The sequence below is a fragment of the Nansenia antarctica genome, assembly GCF_963989245.1.
Source record: "Nansenia antarctica genome assembly, chromosome: 1".
Lineage (NCBI taxonomy): Eukaryota > Metazoa > Chordata > Actinopteri > Argentiniformes > Microstomatidae > Nansenia > Nansenia antarctica.
In genome coordinates, this window is record NC_137674.1 from 65,635,469 (window position 1) to 65,655,468 (window position 20,000).

Sequence of the window (20,000 nt, forward strand, 5' to 3'; positions counted from 1 at the left end):
TCTTCCTCCACCCACGCAGGATTTGATGTGTAATATATAGGGCTGTCCCAAACGACTATTTTTCTAACGATTAATCTAGCGATTATTAGTCGATTAGTCTAACGACTAATTTAACAATATTTTTTTTTACTGTTCAAAAAAACCAAAACAAAAAACATGTGTAGGCCCCTTAATTTCCACCTCACTGCTATGTTTAGCCAACTTGAATGCCAACATGGCCATTTAGAAGTCTGTCCATCACTAGGGCTGTTACGATTATTCGACGTCGTCGACGTCACCGACTACGTCAATACGTCGGTTAGCGTAATATGCGTCGGTTAGTCGTAAATAAACAAAATGGCGTTTTTTTTTTAATTTTTTTAATTTTTTTAAAACCTTTATTTTACCAGGCGAGACAATTAAGTGTATGAGTGAAAAATTGATAGCTACTAGCTAATGTTACACAAGCAATGTAGCTCACCACAGTTCGTATGTCTTGTCTTCTGGTGTTAGTAACGTTAGCTATGTAGCTGGCTACGGTAGCCTATTGTCATTGTGGTGCGAGCACCTACTGTACGTTATCTAGCTCGTAGCTCGCATGCTACGTTAGCATCAATTTAGCTAATCATAACATAGCAGCGAGAGTAACGTTAGCTAGCTATGTGTTGTGGTGATGGACAGACTTCTAAATGGCCATGTTGGCATTCAAGTTGGCTAAACATAGCAGTGAGGTGGAGACAAATACATATATATATATATATTTTTTTTTACAGTACAAAAATGCTCGTTAGACTTATCGATAAATTAGTCGTTAGACTAATCGAATAACCGATAAAATAATCGCTAGAAAAATAGTCGTTTGGGACAGCACTATCCATCACCACAACACATAGCTAGCTAGTAGCTACATAGCTAGCTAACGTTACTCTCGCTGCTATGTTATGATTAGCTAAATTGATGCTAACGTAGCATGCGAGCTACGAGCTAGATAACATACAGTAGGTGCGAGCACCACAATGACAATAGGCTACCGTAGCTAGCCAGCTACATAGCTAACGTTACTAACACCAGAAGACAAGACATACAAACTGTGGTGAGCTACATTGCTTGTGTAACATTAGCTAGTAGCTATCCATTTTTCACTCATACACGGCCGGAAAAGTGAACAGAAATACAATGGTGACTTACGGTGGTGCTATCTTGTGGCTGTCTTCACAAAGAGCTCCAGGATGCTTTCGCTTGAGGTGCTCGTTCATTGCAGACGTACTGCTGTGATAGGCCATTTCATAATTTTTTTTATTTTTGCTTATTTAAAAAAAAAAAAAAAAAGTTTAAAAAAAAAAAAATGTAAGACTAAAGGGCTCTGCACACAGCGTGCGATTTCTGTTGCGCGTCAACGTTCCATTTTGAAGTTTGAATGGAAGTCTATGAGAACATCGCATTTACCCACACACGGCCCCGATTTTAATCGCACGGCGAACATTCGATTCCATTCATTTGACAGTGCGACAAAACTCGCACGCCGTGTGCTTTGTCCCATTCAAAATGAATGGAATCGAATGTTCGCCGTGCGATTAAAATCGGGGCCGTGTGTGGGTAAATGCGATGTTCTCATAGACTTCCATTCAAACTTCAAAATGGAACGTTGACGCGCAACAGAAATCGCACGCTGTGTGCAGAGCCCTTAACCGACGCATATTACGCAAACCGACGTATTGACGTAGTCGATGACGTCGACTAATCGTAACAGCCCTAGTAATATATGCACTCTCTCCTATTGACTTTTACACAGACAAATACTCCTCTCCTCTCCTCTCTTCCCACCCTTTCCCCTCTTCTCTTCTCCTCTGCTCTCTCCTTCCCTTTCCTCTCCTCCTCACCTCTCCTCTGATCTCTCCTCTCCCCCTCTCTCCTCTCCCCTCTTCTCCTCTTCTATTGGTCAGCGAGGGGGAGTTTCACCTCATCCTTCACCTCACATGTTTCCCTCTCAAAGTCGACTCTGACTCTTCAGACTAGAGTGGAGACTAGAGTGGAGAGTCTATATATGTATTTATTTATTTGTTTTACTTTGTTTTTATTGAACAAAAAAACAACACAAACACATTACATCACTTGGCAACACATCAAAATCAATATCTACCCACATATATCACAAAGTATTGGACCGTATACATCCAGTTGGAAATCAAAACAAGGAAAGGAAAAAAACAAATAAGAAATTGGGCATCAAAAGCAATATCACTAGTACAACACAGGGGTTGGGGTGCTTCTCAGATAGAAAAATATATTGTAAGGGGTGACCACTGTCGTTGGTCTGTCCTTAAATTTAGTTGGGCAGTCAGAGCCTCCATCCCGTATACCTCCCTTAATTTTTGTATCCATTGTGGCATTGTAGGTGGTTGTGGTTTCATCCAGTTCAATGTTATCATTTTCCTTGCAGTCATCCGGAGTATATGCAACAGATACATCTGGTCACGTAGTACATATGTCCTCTCCAACCATATCAAGTATAAAGTGACTGGGGTTGAGCGGTAGGTCAATTCCCAGAATTTTATCTATCTCACCCGTAACCTCCTGCCAGAAGGAGACCATCTTTGGGCAGTCCCAGAATATGTGTGAGTGGTCACCAAGAGAGTCTACTATTTTGGGGCCAACTCCCCCCTACCACTCGGCGAGGGAAAGCTGATCATAGGTCTCTACCTCCAGTTTGGGGACATCAGGTACATTATACACACACACACACACACACACACACACACACACACACACACTCTAGCACTAGGCAATAGGAGCGTACTTCACCGAGGTGCACCAAGTTCGAGTTACAGCCCACGCGTGTTACATTCCTCAGCGAGCACGACAGGTCTGGGAAAGCAATCACGTATCCCATCACGACCAGATCGCCACACAAACTCAGTTCAAAGGTCAGAGATATGTGTGTCTGTGTGTGTGTGTGAGATGAAGAAAAGCACGTACAGAGAGGGTGGGTGGACAGCAGCCTGTCGTGCCTCTCTGCTGTGGGTGAGACAGCCATCCTCTCCTCCCTCCACCTACACGCTGTCAGAGATAACTGTTACCCTGTCTTTAATGTTGGCCAACCCCCTCCAATTCGAGAAGTACCCCCCACCCCCCCGTCTGTCCACAACTCCGTCCTCCCTAGCCACCCCTCCTCCTTTCTCTCTGTCTCTGTCTCTCTCTCTCTCTCTCTCTCTCTCTCTCTCTCTCTGTCTCTGTCTCTCTCTCTTTGAGCAGACCATTGAGCATCCTATAGGAACGCTATACTTTTTAAATTTATTAAACCTTTATTTAACCAGGTGACCTCATTGAGAGGCAGCACAAGGACACATGCATACATTCAATACACAGATAGACAATACAAAATAACAAGAAATTAAAAGGTTTTAATTAGCAGGTTTGGTCGGGCACAGATACTGAATTAAAATCAATGACAATTTCCAATACTTTCACTTTCTAAGACTTCTAATTTGAAGTCTTTCTGGAGAGTTTTCCAGGGGGGGGGCAGCGTACTTAAACACTTTTTTGCGCAGCTCAGTACGAGCACGCGGAACATGCAATTGTGAAGTGTCCTGTGAGCGGAGGCTATAATGGTCATGGTTTCTGAGGAGATAATACACAGATAGGTAGGGACCAGGCCAAGGAGAGTTTTATATATAAAGCTCAACCAATGGGTATACCTGCGTACATACAAGGATGGCCAGTCCGCTTTTATATACAATGTGCAGTAATATTATACATATAATGTTTACAACCAGTGACAAATCTCAAGGCACAATGATACACAGAATCCAAAGGATGCAGACATTGAGCAGAAGCGTTCATGTACAGGAGGTCACCATCATCTAGCAGAGGTCAGAAGGTTGTTGACACAAGATATTTCCTGGTTCCATGGGAAAAGCATGCTTTGTTTCTAAAATAGAAACCTAACATTACCTTGAGCTTAGAGACTAGCTTTGAGATATGGAACTTAAAAGACATTTGGCGATCAATGTGAATGCCAAAATACTTATAGCTTGTGACTAGTTCTAGTGCTTTTCCGTCGGAGGTTAAAACAGGGAGATCTTGTGGCTCTCTAGCTTTGGAAAACAGCATGACTTTGGTTTTATCTGTATTCAAGACCAGCTTCAATTTCTGCAGGCGGGACTGAACAAGATCAAAAGCAGACTGTAAAAAGTCAAAGGCCTGTACAGCAGTTGATGAACAACAATAGATGATGGTATCGTCAGCATAAAAGTGGTACATAGCATTTGATACATTTACACAAAGGTTGTTAACATAGGTGGAAAACAATATAGGTCCTAACACAGACCCTTGGGGCACCCCCTTTGCAACTGTCAAGAAAGAGGAGGTGGACACTGCCATCTGAACACATTGTGTTCTATCCGTTAGAATCAGATAGTTGGTAAACCAGGCTGCTGCATGCTCAGATAAGCCAATAGAGCGGAGCATGTTTACCAAAATGCTATGATAAACCGCGTCAAATGCCTTTGATAAATCAATAAAGAGTGCTACACACACTTTCTTGCAGTCTAAAGCTTCAATTACTGTATATCATTTAATACTTTGAGGGCAGCAGTAACAGTACTATGCTTTTTCCTAAAGCCTGATTGATATGTGGATAAAATACATCTAAAAACTCTTTTAGCTGATTGCTGACAAGCTTTTCAAAGATTTTGGCTAGAATACAAAGTTTCGAAATTGGTCTATAGTTGTTTAGGTTTGAGGGATCTCCTGCTTTTAGCAGGGGGAGAACAAAGGCAGATTTCCAAACTTTTGGGAGCTTGTTACTAAGAAGACTGAGATTCAAAATCATTGACAAAGGCTCAGCAATGAATTCTGCAGCCAGTTTAAGTAAGTACGGATCAATCTGATCAGGACCTGCTGATTTCTAAGTGTCAAGTTGCTTTAAGGCTGAGGTAGATACAGGTATAAAGTGAAATGGGCCATCAAAAGGTTCACATAATACAGGCAGAGAAATATCATCTTGCACATCAGAATCAGAATTTTTCAAATTAGGTTTGAGATTCAAATAAAACACCTGCAGAGATAAAATGTTCATTAAAACATTAAACAAAAAAAACTAAACATTTAACTAAAAGTCAAGCATTTCTGATTTGTCAGTTACAGTGCAAGAGTCTTTAATAATGCGTAGGGGGTTCAGTGGAGGATACATGACCCGAAGAGGATTTTATACGTTTCCAAAACTTAGGGTCATTTAGATTTTTTGTGGTTTCTGAAAGATAAAACTCAGATTTAGCTCTTTTAATAAGAGACGTACAGCGATTTCTAAGCTGTCTAAAGTTGAGCTAATCAGCCTTAGATTTACTTTGCCTTGCTTTGGCCCCGGGTACATTCCTTTCTTTAAGAAGACCTCTCAGCTCAGAAAACCAGAGATTATTTCTACCTTTCACTCATATATACAATATAATCTGTTAATCTGTTAATTCACCAGCCTCAAAATAACAACGAGGTTGACTGGCTGCCATGGCGATGGGGGGCTGGACCGGACCCCCTGCAGGTGTACCCACAAACAAACAAACAGACAAACACACACATACACACACACACACACACACAAACAAACACTCCAGTGCAAACTGCCAAAGCAACAGAATTGCCCACCTGCTTAAAAGCGATTTGACTAGTGTCTGGTCTAGCGATGCATTGGGAGAAAATTGCCACTCTCCCTCCTCCCCCACACCTACAGGCTGTCAGAGTTAACCATCACTTAGTCTTTAATGTTGGCCAACCCAATTCCAGAAGTTCTCCCCGTCTCTTCTTCCTTCCTGCACCCTCCCCCCCGCCCCCTCCCCCCTCAGGCTACCGGCTCTCTGCGTCAGGCCGCTGGTGTTCCCTTTGGACACATTGTGCTGATCTGTCAGAATCCACCTGCCATTTTGCCCCCCCCACCCCATCCTACACACACAACCTCCCCCCTCCCACGCGCACACACACACACACACACACACACACACACACACACACACACACACACACACACACTGACAGCTCCGTCTACACAGGCCCAAGCTGCAGTATGTAGCACTTTGTGGTGACGTGACTCACTCGCGCCCCCCTCCCCCTGCCCCCCCCCCATCCTCCCCCTGCTGCATTTTCATTAATTCAGCTGTGACTCCTACTCCCGGGCCCCCGGCCAAGACATCAAGGGAGGAAAAGGGGGGAGGAAAGGGGGGAGAGGAGAGATAAGAGAGGAGAGGAGAGGAGTCATTAGCAGTAGTGGTGATGGAGGAGCTGAGGAAGGCTAAGAATAGCAGAAGCGGAGCGGAGAGAGAGAGAGAGAGAGAAATGGCGCTGACCGGGACCCCAGCGAAGGAGCTTAGCGGTGACAGAACTCTGCAGACAGATAAGAGGCCATAAGTCAACTTTGAAAGTCCAGAAGAAGGTTCTAGAATGTCTGGGGGGCGGCGCTCACTTCACGCTGCCAGTTTAGAACGCTGCTCAAATGCACCGCTCTGCCCTCACGTCCGTCTCCAAGGTGATTGCGTTAGAGAGAGATGGCGAACGATTCTGACCAGTAATGTCCATGGATGGATGGATGGATGGGTGGGTGGGTGGGTGGGTGGGTGGGTGGATGGATGAATGAATGGAGGGATGGGTGGATGGATGGATGGATGGATGGAGCTGAAGCCCATGTCTGACTTTTTCTATCCACTGTAGTTGGTATTGTCTTTGCAGGTGTGAGCTTTCTTCTCTCATGCGCATTTCAAGGCTGTATTAAACAGTATATTGGTACTTTTAGATGTCCTTTTTTGCCTCATTCAACCTATCCAGATTGCATAGTTAATACACATTTACAAGATCTTGTCTGAGAAATTAGTAAAAATACTATTTTTCGTTTTTATGACGTTGATATTCTCCTGTCATACATTGCTGTCAGTGATATTCTTCCAGTGATTTGATTGGCAGTGAGAACCGGGTGAACTGATTGGCTGTAGTTTTAGGGGTTATCATGAGTTTCCCCGTTTTCCCAAGCTTCCCTTATGACTCATCACTGCTGAGTTTTCTGGACCAATCAGCTTCCAGCTCTCACTAGCAGGGGCAGCTTTCTTCCCCTCCGCAAAGTCAGACGAAGCACTGAGTATTACACTTGTCAATTGTGTGTGTGCGTGTGCGTGTGCTTGTGCGTGCGTGTGTGTGTGTGTGTGTGTGTGTGTGTGTGTGTATGTGTAACATATTGTATATGTGTGTGTGTGTGTCCGTGAGCGTGTCTTTTCTATGTGTGCATGTTAGTGTGTGTTGGTGTCTTTGAATGAGTGTGTGTGTGTGCAGGTGCACGTGTTGTGTGCATTGCATGTGTGTGCATTGCATGTGTGTCTCTGTGACTTTCTCTTTTACTCTTTTGTCTTAAACGCCCTTGTACATGTCAATGTCTTTCTTCGCCGTGCGCAAAAAGGATGAGATCTTGAAGGACATACTGTAGTCTCTCTCCCTGCTGTTTGCTGCAGTTCTGGCCAACCACCTGTCTCCCCGCCTGCTCCTGGATGATGGATGTTCCTGAACTTTATTAATCTCAGAGCGGTTTTCCTCAGGCTCTGTGAACCTGTCGGTTATGATGCTTGAGTTCTCCAGTCACGACTGGGCGTAGATGTCAGCGCTCAGGGGTGCGCTACGGGCGCTACACGAGAGTTAGCGGTTCTCGAACATGAGCTTGAGTTCTGATGAGTGCGTGTGTGCCGTGAATCCTCAAGTCCCTGTCAATGCTTTTTTGTTGGGTACTGCGTCTACTGTTGCAAGGATTAACTGATCTCTCACTCTCTCTCTTTCTCCCCCCCCCCCTCTCTCCCCCTCTCTCTCTTCTAGGGGTGTGTGGTTGCTGCGGGGCTCTGAGGCCTCGGTACAAGCGGCTGGTGGACAACATCTTCCCAGAGGACCCAGAGGTGAGAGTTCCCACCACTGACACCACCGTCCACTTTGACATTTGTTCAATCCCTGCCAGCTGTGCCCAGGGCAGGCTCGGGGGGGGGGGGGAGGGTGCATCTAAACTGTCTGAACTGCAGAGTCACTCCCCGTCTGAAGACCCATCTCTTCAGGCTACACCTTAACTGCTCCCACTGAGACATCTACTACCCCCCGGCACTGTGTCTCCTGAGATTTCTACTTCCGCCCTTGTACTGTTTCTCCTGTGTCTAAAAAACAAAACAAAACAAATCTTCTATCACAACGACTGCCAATGGCCCCTGGCCTGAGCTAGATTACTCTTCCAGATATGACTGGTGAATTGATGATTCACTTGCTTAGTCAAAATGTATTGATTGTAAGTCTCTTTGGAATAAGGCGTCTGCTAAATACCTAAAATGTAATTGGCTTCCATCTGTCCATCTGCAGACTACTTAGATACAGACTACTTGGATAGCACTCCTGTTCCTATTTGAGAACCGCTGTCAAAGCCACTCGTGATCACAACCGTCAGGTTGAAGTTATCCTGAAGTTATCCTGAATGTGTCACAGAGACCGTGGCTTTTTGCGAAGGAGGATGTGTTTATTTTTGTTGCAAAAAGAGCCCAGTCAACCTGTCAGATCTGTCGCCAGCACTGCAACCGATCTGTGACGTCATTACACAGAGACCTCATATCCTTGGTGTGTGTGTGTGTGTGTGTGTGTGTGTGTGCGTGTGGGCCCGTGCGCCACAAGCCCCCCCAAAAAACAATCTTGCTTCTAATTTGGGTTTTAAGCTGCCGGCACTGAGACTAATACCCCCGGTTTGGGCATAACAGGAGCTCTCTGACAGCATTCACTCACTCAGACTGTGTGTGTGTGTGTGTGTGTGTGTGTGTGTGTGTGTGTGTATGTGTGTGTGTGTCAGTGTGGGTGGGTGGGTGGGTGTGTGTGTCGGTGCGTGCGTGCATGTGTGTGTACTGTATAGTATGAGAGAGATAATCAGACCTGTGAGTCAGAGCACAAGCCTGGCTCGTTGGATAACGTTCACTCAGGCACATTGGAGAATATAGCCAGGGAGAGTCATGTACATCTATGTCATGTAATGGCAGTATTCCTGTCAAGGCTGCACGTTGTGTTATTGTTAAAGGTTTAAGGCGTTGTACTGTATGTACACTAAAGCCCTGTATTATGTTCCACAGAGGCATCCTTTTCTTCCCCTACACTGGTACTGACGGTAGTCATTTTATTGGATTGGTCTGCATGATTCGGCTACGTCTGAATCTAAATAGGATCTCAGCACTCTCTCACTCTCTCACTCTCTCTCTCTGTCTCTCTCTCGCCCACACTCTGAAGTGGGTCAAGGGGGAAAGAAGGAGATTGAACTGAGTCATCTATGCTTTTAGTTAAAAATGTCAGTGCTTTAAGTGCTTCATGGTGTGTGTGTGTGTGTGTGTGTGTGTGTGTAAAAAATGGTGCAAGTGTAATTGTTTTCTGTGTGTGTGTTGTATGCAGCCAACTGTATGCTATGAAAAAGGACCAATCACAACCCCCAAAACAGGGGGTTAACATGCCCCCAAACCTAATCTTAATGTCCTCTCTCTCCCTCTCCTCCTCTCTCCCTCTCCCCCCTCACTCTCTCTCTCCCTCTCCCTCTCCCCCCCCTCCCCTCTCTCTCCCCCTCTCTCTCTCTCCCTCTCTCTCCTCCTCTCCCCCTAGGATGGGCTGGTGAAGGCTAACATGGAGAAGCTGACGTTCTACGCCCTGTCAGCTCCAGAGAAGCTGGACCGTATCGGGGCCTACCTGTCTGAGAGGCTGTCCAGGGACGTGGCTCGACACCGCTACGGGTGAGCCACCGCAGCGCAGAGCCACCGCCGTACCACACACACACAGAGGGATGAGAAACTACGCGCCATGTTGAGCTCCAAAACACTCCCATGTTACTCTATTAACAAACATGAACGTGTTGTCAGTCATGTCACTGAGAGAGTTCGCCTAAAGTATTCTACCTGTGAAGTCACTCAACTCAACAACAAGACACTTAACCCCAAATTGCTCCCAATGAACGAGGGCCAACGCGCCTTGCATGGTAGCTTGCCGCCATTGGTGTGTGAATGTGTGTGTGTGAATGGGTGAATGAGAGGCCATTGTAAAGCGCTTTGGAATAGGGGTGGGCATCGACGATCGATAATTGATCGATAATTGATCGATAAGGATCTTGGTCGATCACAAAATCAAACATTTGGTCGATCACCCCACATTTTTGTGATCGACCAAATGTTTGATTTTGTGATCGACCAAGATCCTTATCGATCAATTATCGATCGTCGATGCCCACCCCTACTTTGGAATAAGGCGCTATAAGTGTAGTCCATTGACTATTGACCCATTTACCTCAGGCACGTGTGCATCGCCATGGAGGCCCTGGACCAGCTGCTCATGGCCTGCCACTGCCAGAGCATCAACCTGTTTGTGGAGAGCTTCCTCAAGATGGTGCGCAAGCTGCTGGAGGCCGACAAGCCCAACCTGCAGATCCTGGGAACCAACTCTGTGAGTGGCCAGGGAGGACGGGCGAGGTTTTAACCTGTTTATATCCAGCCTATTACTCAGGTTTTCTGCTCAAAATGACATGCCCACAGTGAATATAGAATTATTCTATATATCTCCAGAATCACAAGGGCCTTCATAATAATCTTGGTATCAAATGGAAGTTAACACCTGCGGGGTGGCTTTAGAAGCGTCAGAATCAAAATATACACACCTGCTGCATTGTTTTACCTTTTCACCTTCAACCCCCCCCCCACTTTGAAGTGCCACGGAAGAACTAGTTTGTTTTTTTACGCTCTAAACGATGCTCGTTTACAACTGTCGTTAGAAAGCAGCACAGATGGCTATTGTGACTGGGGCAGAAAGAGAAGGGTTACACTAGTTCTCACGAAGCAGATCGATGCCCGGAGACAAACTGGGTTATATTTAATTTGTACGTTTTAGACAGCAGAGGGAGGGAGTGAGGGAGGGAGTGAGGGAGGGAGGGAGGAAGAAAGGGGAGGGAGGGAGGGAGAAAGGGAAAGGGGAGGGAGAATATTGATGAGTATTTGTTCCACTCCAGTGAGCTGTAGGTATCAGTGCCGTCTTCAGGGGTAAAATGGAGACAGGTAATATCAGGGAGATCAGATTACCCACAGACCACTTCTTGTAGGGGCATCTGGTGATGCTACTTATGGGCTATTATTAGTATTATATTATTATTATTATGCTACACAGACAGACCTGAAGTGTGCATGTGTGTCTTCATTCTTCTAGCGTTGTGACTACCAATGTGCCCTGGCCTGAGCAGAGATTACTTTTTCTTGTGATGGCTGATGGATAGATGACACACTTACTACTGAGACAAATGTATTTGTTGTAAGTCGCTTTGGATAAAGGCGTCTGCTAAATGCCAAAAAAGTAAAGATGTAGGGTAGTGCTGTCCCAAACGACTATTTTTCTAACGATTAATCTAGCGATTATTTTATCGATTATTCGGTTAGTCTAACGACTAATTTATCGATAAGTCTAACGATAATTTTTGTACTGTAAAAAAAAAAAAAAAAAAAAAAAAAAGTATTTGTCTCCACCTCACTGCTATGTTTAGCCAACTTGAATGCCAACATGGCCATTTAGAAGTCTGTCCATCACCACAACACATAGCTAGCTAACGTTACTCTCGCTGCTATGTTATGATTAGCTAAATTGATGCTAACGTAGCATGCGAGCTACGAGCTAGATAACGTACAGTAGCTGCTCGCACCACAATGACAATAGGCTACCGTAGCTAGCCAGCTACATAGCTAACGTTACTAACACCAGAAGACAAGACATACGAACTGTGGTGAGCTACATTGCTTGTGTAACATTAGCTAGTAGCTATCCATTTTTCACTCATACACGTAATTGTCTCGCCTGGTAAAATAAAGGTTTAAAAAAAAAAAAAAAAAAAAAAAAAACGCCATTTTGTTTATTTACGACTAACCGACGCATATTACGCTAACCGACGTATTGACGTAGTCGGTGACGTCGACGACGTCGAATAATCGTAACAGCCCTAATGTAGGGTTCTTTCCAAAGAATGTAAGAGGGTCGCTGCACCACCTTGCTGACTTGGTTCCGTCGTTATGTAAACATTTCTGAGCAAATTAAACTGATGTTTACTAATGCCAGAGTAAATATCTTTGAACACCAACGACATCTTGTATAGACAGGCTTTTGGATAGCCCCAAAAGCCTGTCTTTCTGTGTCCTGTTGATATTGTTGTACTCCTGTTGTCTGTTACTTGTTCTTATTTTCACTTGTTTTGCCTATTTGAACCGGCTATGACTTTCGCTCTTTTATTATGTTTTATTATGTTTTTTCTTTATTATGTTGTCTACTATGTAAAGCACGTTGTGACCCTTGGTCTGAGAAAGGTTTTTCGCTGTATTTTACATTTTTTCGCTGTATTTTAGTGCATTTTGACATGAATAAACACACGTCGGTTTTGATGATGTGATCAAGTAGCTCCACCTTGTTCAGAAATCCTGGGGAGAGCCCTGTGTGTGTGTACATCACTGACTTCAAACAGCTACTGTACAGCTACCTTCAACTCCACTCACAATACAAATCTCCATAATATCAATCTCCAATAAACATTACATAGTGTCAGGCCTACTCTTCTACTGGCAGATACCTTTGTATCTATCCCAGACGTCGTGTACTTAATTTCATAACTGTCACAGGAAACACAAGTGGCACAAGAGGTTGACGGAGCGCTCCGTGTGTATCGTAACCCTACTGCTCGCCTCTGCATCAGGCTTCCGGGAGGGGGGGGGGTGCGCCCGCTGTCCTTAAGCTTTCCACCGTCGATCAGAGTGGGTTTAATTAGCTCCTCTAAATGAATATTCAGGAAGTGTTCTCTCACGTCGTCCGTGATGGGGGGGGGAGCCGGCGGTTAAGTCTTTAATTGGAGAGCATTGCGAAAGTAAAATGTCAACTCGTTAAAGTTTAAAAACGGTGACATTTCAATTAGGGTGAAAGTCTGCTCCATGCCTCCAGTGTGATGATATACTGGCACCGTGTTCCCTTTCGGTTTCCATCTTAGAGTTAAGTGCAACTGTTCGTTGTTCTATTTTGGGATTGTGTTTCTTAGATACAATCAGTGCTAAGACTCACAGACTTACGGCATTCTTCTCAGAGGGAAAATTAACATTCGTTCTTCTCTCCCTCCCTCACTCCCTCTCTCTGTACCTCTCCCGCTCTCCACCCCCCTCTTCTTCTTCTCCCCCCCCCCTCCCCCTCCCCTCTCAGTTTGTGAAGTTTGCCAACATCGAGGAGGACACTCCCTCGTACCACCGCAGCTACGACTTCTTCGTGTCTCGCTTCAGTGAGATGTGCCACTCCAGCTACGAGGACCCCGATGTCCGCACCAAGTGAGTGGACGTCATCGTCTTACGGGCTGAACAGATACCTGCTTGAAGATCAGGAAGCTGCTTATTTTAGCCTCCTCCACTATTTCTGGACCACTCTTCTATTCTTCCATTTACAGACAGAAAGATCAGTATCAGAGCAGCAGGATGGAAATAGAATCTTTTAAAAGTAGAACCAAAGGAATCTTCTCAAAAGTGCAAACCCCTAGCTTGTAGGGATGGCAAACAGGCTAAATCAAGCTTAGTTATTAATTAATTAAATTAGAATGCCATTAAATTAATAAATTAGTAGTTCAAAGTATTCCAAAAGCTGTTTTGACCCAGGTCTGATCTGTGTTTGTAACAGGTTTAGGACCTGAAAGAGTAAGTGTTTAATTTAATGAATCCTTCTCTCCTAGAGGATCCATATGGCTGGTATAAAGGGGTTGGTAGGTTGGTGGGTTGATTGATTGGTTGATTGATTAGTATGTTCATTAACATATTTTGTACATATCTTTCAAATTATTATATTTTTTACGATACCCTCTCTCCTGTATGATCTGCATGGCTGGTAATAAAGGACTGATTGATTGATTAATGAACATAATTATGGTTTTAATTAAACCCCCACTTGTGTAGGATCCCTAAGGCTGGTATTAAAGGGCTGATTGATTGATTGGCTGATTGATTGATTGATTAATGAACATATGTAATTATTGTTTTAATTAAACCCCCTCTTGTGTAGGATCCCTATGGCTGGTATTAAGGGGCTGGCATATTGATTGATTGATGAACATATGTAATTATAGTTTAAATGGTTCTCTCCTACAGGATCCGTATGGCTGGTATTAAGGGTCTGCAGGGTGTGGTGAGGAAGACGGTGAATGACGAGCTGCAGGCGAACATCTGGGACCCCCAGCACATGGACAAGATCGTCCCCTCCCTGCTGTTCAACCTGCAGAGCGGAGAGGGCACTGAGAGGTAAGGGAGGGGTCAGAGGGCACTGAGAGGTAAGGAGGTCACAGAGGAGAAGCCATGTAGGATGTAGAACCACTGAGACTCCAGGGTCAGAGGTCACAGGTGAGGAGGTCACCCCTGAGAATCCGGCCCTCCACACCATTTCTCCTAGACCCAGGGTTTAGTATTTCAAAAATGATTAATGTGGATCAGATTGATGCAGATTCGTTTTTGCTATCCAGGATCAGATCGAGCTGGCTCGATTTCCCTCAATACAACTCAAAATCCAGCCAGATTTTCCCAGGAAGTGAAGTGACATTGCTAGAGCTTGAATAGGTCAAAAGGTCACAGAGGTGAGAGCCTCAAAAGATGACACGTGTTCTGGCCACAGTTATCTGTGATGTTTACGCAGAGGCTAGCTAGCTAGCTATGCTCAGGCTAGCTGTTTCCCAATGGCGATTAGCAGGCAGCGACATCGATCCTTTGCAAGCTGGATGTAAGAAGCTGTGTGTGTCTGTGTGTCACCCACGTCATGAATCATCGTCATCATCTGAGCCATCTCACTGACGGCTCAGCGAGCTTCAAGGAAATGTCTGCTGCCCACAGGGGCATTCAAGGACAAAGATGGAGGAAGGGAGATACAGATAGAAAGGAGAGGAGGAAAAGAGGAGTGAGAGAGAGAGAGAGAGGGGAAGATTGTGAATGTGGTGCAGAGGAAGAGATGAAACAGAGGCAGAGAGTTAGTGAGATGGAGGGAATAGGAGGACATGAATGTGAGAGAGAAAAGAAAGGGGTCAGTGTGACATTGTAAAAGAGTGAATGAAAGAGAGAGAGAGGGATGGATAGAAAGAGAGGAGGAAGGAGAGAGAGGAGAGAGAGACTAGGCATGAGCATGGTATGATAAGGGTCAGTGTGACATTGTAAAAGAGTGAATGAAAGAGGGAGAGACGGATATAAAGAGAGGAGGAAAGGAGGAGGAGAGAGAGAAAGAATGTGATCGATGCAGAGAGTTAGTGAGATGGAGGGAATAGGAGGACATAGGGAAAGGGAAGGGTCAGTGTGACATTGGAAAAGAGTGAATGAAAGAGAGAGAGAGTGAGAGAGAGAGAGGGTAGTGCAGAGACTGCATCTCTTCATTCTGGGCAGGTTTTCAGATGCACTGGGCTACATTGACGTCAATGCTGAGAAAGAAAAAAATACAGGGAGGCAAGGAGTCGGGGGGGGGGGGGACAGAGACAGAGAGAGGGAGGGATGCAGCTTCACATCCCTGCATACCTAATTAATCAGTAGAACAGATTAATTAGGTCCTGCTGTGCTCCAAACCCACCCCCCTGTAGCTCACACAATGAGCTCTTCCAATTAGTGGAAGCCACACAGACCACCAATAGGGCTGGGACGAAGATAGGGGCTGATCAAGTCCTACAGAGGGGTTTTCTTTGTTTCTCTCATATAGCTGTTCTTAAAATAATAGAAATAAAAGCCTATCCAGACAGATACCTCCTCCTTCTGGTATGTTCTTGACAAGAATGTATGTATGTTCTTGTATCAGGTATAGTTGGTGTTCTAGGGCTAGATTCTGCCACTGGTGATACAGTGCAGTCTTTAAAATACTCAATACACTACGGGTTGATTAGCTCTCTATAGTTATGTAAAGGAACCGTACTGAGACAGGAAGTCATACAACCTCTTCTACGGTGGTGGGCGAGAACAGAGACGTGCGTCGTTAATAAAAGATGTCGTTGGAGGACCACCTGAGGTCCTCTGAGCGCTTTAACTATGTATGAGACTAAAGAAAGTCTGAACTACGCGCACACACACACACACACACACACACACACACACACACAAAGACGCACGCACACAAAGACACACGCACACAAAGACACTCACACACATGCACACTGAAACATACACACACACACACACACACACACACACACACACACACATACTCGCACACACACTACTGTACAGAGGGACAATAGACGCCTCAAGCCTTCAAGGACACAGCACCCTTGTGTGTTGTTGTTGATGTTGATGTTTTTGTACCTGAAACGTATGAACATTTTTAAAAAATCTCTCAACCCCCTTCCTCCCCACTTCTCTATCCTCTCCCTTGCTCTCGTTTTCTCTCCCCTATTTCTCCTCCCCCCATCTCTCCTCCACCCTTCACCTCCTTTTCCTCTCCTCTCTTTCTTTTCATTTCTCTCCATCACCTTTTCCATCCTCCATTCCTCCTCTCTCACTCTCTACCCCCCACTCGTTCTCTCTCCACTCCCCCCCTCCCCCTCTTTCTCTCCACTGCCCCCCCTCTTTACACCCCCCCCCCCCCCGCCCCTTCTCTCTCCACTCCCCCCCACCCCTTTTCTCTCCACTCCCCCCCTCCCCCTCTTTCTCTCCAACGCCCCCACCCTCTCTTTCCACCCACCCCCCTCGCCCCTTCTCTCTCCACTACCCCCCAGCCGCTCCCCCTCTCCCCTGCAGGCATCAGAGAAGGACAAGGAGAGTCCGGCGGAGCTGACGGAGCGCTGCTTCAGAGAGCTGCTGGGACGTGCCGCCTACGGCAACATCAAGAACGCCGTCACCCCCGTACTCATGTGAGACCAGCACTCCCGCCCCCCCCCCCTTCTCTGGACTTACATCTGTCTATCCATCTCTCTCTCCCTCTCTCTCCATCTCTCTCTCTCTGTGTCTCTCTCTCTCTGTCTCTCCGTCTCCATCTCTCTCTCTCCATCTCACTCTCTCTCTCTCTCTGACTCTCACTCTCTCTGTCTGTCTCTCAGTCTCTCCGTCTCTCTCAGTCTTTCCCTCTCTCTCTCCGTCTCTCTGTCTCTCTCTGTCTGTCTCTCTCTGTCTCTCTCTCTCTCTCTCTGTCTCTCTCTCTGTCTCTCTCTGTATCTGTCTCTGTCTCTCTCTGTCTCTCTCTCTGTCTCTCTGTCTGTATCTCTCTCTGTCTCTCTCTCTGTATCTCTCTCTGTCTCTCTCTCTCTCTGTCTCTCTCTCTCTGTCTCTCTCTCTCTGTCTCTATCTCTGTCTCTCTCTCTGTATCTCTCTCTGTATCTATTCCATTTGTCACATAATCTCTCTCTACATGGTCATAATAACAACCGGGGGGCTGGTTCTTGTGGAATGAATGAGTTTGTCCTTCCTGCCGTCCCTGGCTGACGTCTCCATGACAAACTGCCTACACGGACACATACTGTATACTGTGTAGTATATCCTGTGTATATCTGACCAGTGGAGGTTAGGATACCATTCCTCATTCCGTTCCATGCATTTACAATGAGTCTAGTCCTCCGATCCCGACCTCCGCCAGCCTCCCACGGGACCCGGCTCTGCCCGGTGGGGTTCACACTCGTTTTCCGCTCTGTTGAACGTCCTTCATCCCTCTTTCCTTCATCCCTCAACCTGTCGCTGGATTTCTCTATCATGCCTGTGCTGAGGTGGCATCAGCCCCCCACGCCCCCCCGCCACCCCATCTATCACTGTCTCTCTCTCGCTCTCTCTCGCTCTCTCTCTGTCTCTCTCTCTCTCCCTCCCTCCTTCTCTTCTCTGTTTATCTCTTTCTTTCTCTCCATCTCTCTCTCTCTCCCTCTGTCTTGTGTATCCCTGTGCACCTTCCTCTCTTACTCTGCCCACGTCCTCCCCTTCTGCCTTCTGTCTCGCACCAGTCTCTCTTTTTTTTGGATCCGTATCTCTCCGGCTCTCGTATTTAACCTCTCTCTCTCTCTATCTCTATCTCCCTCTCTCTCTCTCTCTCTCTCTCTCTCTCCCTCTCTCTGTCTCTCTCTCTATCTCCCTCTCTCTCTCTCTCTCTCTCTCTCTCTCTCTCTCTCTCTCTCTCTCTCTCTCTCTCTCTCTCTCTCTCTTCAGGCACCTAGATAACCACTCTCTGTGGGAGGGGAAGACCTTTGCGGTGCGCTGCTTTAAGATCATCATGTACTCTATCCAGGTGAGTCACCCTTCTCGTTCTCCCCCACTCTCCTCTCCCTCCCTCTCTCTCACACTCCCTCCCTCCCTCTCCGTGCTCCCTTGCCCCCACTTTCTCTCTAGTGATGCCAGGTAGTGGCCCGTGGGCGACTACTTACACTCAAACGTTCTCAAACCTCTCTCTCTCTATCTTTCTTTCTCTTTTCTTTTCTCTCTCCCACTCCCTCCCTCTCTCCCTATTGCTCCCTCTCTCCCCCCTCCCTCTGTCTCTCTCCCTCCCTCTCTGTCCGTCTCTCTCTCTGTCTCTCTCTCTCTCTCCCTCCCTCTCTCTCTATCTCTCTCTTTGTCTATCTCTCCGTCCCTCCCCCACTCCCTCCCCTTTCTCTCCCTCCCTCCCTCTCACTCTCCCTCTCTCCCTCTCTCCCTCTCTCAGTCCCAGCACTCTCACCTGGTCATCCAGCAGCTGCTGGGCCACCTGGATGCCAACAGTAAGAACACCGCCACAGTGCGTGCTGGGATAGTGGAGGTGCTGCTGGAGGCAGCCGCCATCGCATCCTCCGGCTCCGTGGGTGAGGACACACACACACACACACACACACACAGCCGCCATCATGTCCTCCTGCTCCATGGGTGAGGACACACACACACACATACACACATGCAAACACATGCACACAAACACACACACGCACACACATGCACACAAACACACACACACACACACACACACACATACACACACACGCATGCACACACACGCATGCACGCACACACACACACACACACACATTACCTCCTTGAAAGACTGTAGGTGAAGCTCAAACTGTGCCAATACATCTGTCTGCTATGGGTCTATGGGTCTGCTGTGTCCCAGTCTGACCACTAGAGGGAGACGTACCTGAGTGGCCACAACATGTTTCACTGCCTCATGTAATGTTGGAATCAGGCCAATGATTGTGTGTGTGTGTATCTTTGTGTGTGTATCTGTGTGCATCTGCGTCTGCGTGTGCGTGTGCGTGTGTGTGCGTGCGTGTGGGTGTGTGTCTCCAGGCCCCACGGTGTTGGAGGTATTCAACACCCTGCTGAGACAGCTGCGTCTGAGCGTGGACTACGAGCTGACGGGGTCGTACGACGTGGGAGGGAACATCGGCACCAAGATCATCAAAACCCACGAGGAGAGACAGCTGCAGGAGGCCGTCATCAGGACCATCGGTGAGTGTGTGTCAGGGGTGTGTGTCAGGAGTGTGTGTCCGAGGTGTGCAGAGACATAATCATCATCTGGATCTGTTCAACCAACAAAATTATCTGTATCTGTATTCGGATAGAAGACTGGAAGTGGGCGTGGTGCAATGCCCCACGATGTTGTCATGTTACAGTTGTCACTATGATAGTGATGTGATAATAATATTAATATATTTAGATGGTTGCTTGTGTCGCCATCCTAATGAAACACAACCAGTGGAGCATCGTTTTAACCTCTCTCTTCCTCTCCCTATCCTTCTCTTCTCTGTCTCCAACACTACCCTGTCTTACCTGTGTCCATCTTTCTCTCTCTCTCTCTCTCTCTCTCTCTCTCTCTCTCTCTCTCTCTCCATCTCTTGCTCTCCACCCCCCCCTCTCAGGTTCGTTTGCTAACACCCTGCCTACGTACCAGCGTTCTGAGGTGATGCTGTTCATCATGGGGAAGATTCCTGTCCCTGGGGTGCACCCTGCACTGACCTCAGCATGCTCTGGGTGAGAGAGACACACACACACACACACACACACACTCCTCATGCATACATTGATGGATGTCCTTTA

At 46.5% G+C, this 20,000-nt stretch overlaps 1 protein-coding gene across 1 annotated transcript in view; it reads left to right on the forward strand.

Moving 5' to 3' along the window:
- Positions 1-7,818: 7,818 nt before the first annotated feature.
- Positions 7,819-20,000, forward strand: part of LOC308175951 (protein EFR3 homolog B) — a 20,814-nt gene continuing 8,632 nt past the window's right edge. The window contains exons 1-10 of the mRNA XM_080550527.1: positions 7,819-7,895; positions 9,613-9,740; positions 10,293-10,443; positions 13,216-13,337; positions 14,145-14,294; positions 16,733-16,867; positions 18,144-18,222; positions 18,634-18,769; positions 19,251-19,412; positions 19,823-19,934. Of these exons, the coding sequence (XP_080406653.1) occupies positions 9,634-9,740; positions 10,293-10,443; positions 13,216-13,337; positions 14,145-14,294; positions 16,733-16,867; positions 18,144-18,222; positions 18,634-18,769; positions 19,251-19,412; positions 19,823-19,934 (1,154 nt within the window). The 5' untranslated portion in view covers positions 7,819-7,895; positions 9,613-9,633. The remainder of the gene's footprint in view (positions 7,896-9,612; positions 9,741-10,292; positions 10,444-13,215; positions 13,338-14,144; positions 14,295-16,732; positions 16,868-18,143; positions 18,223-18,633; positions 18,770-19,250; positions 19,413-19,822; positions 19,935-20,000) is intronic.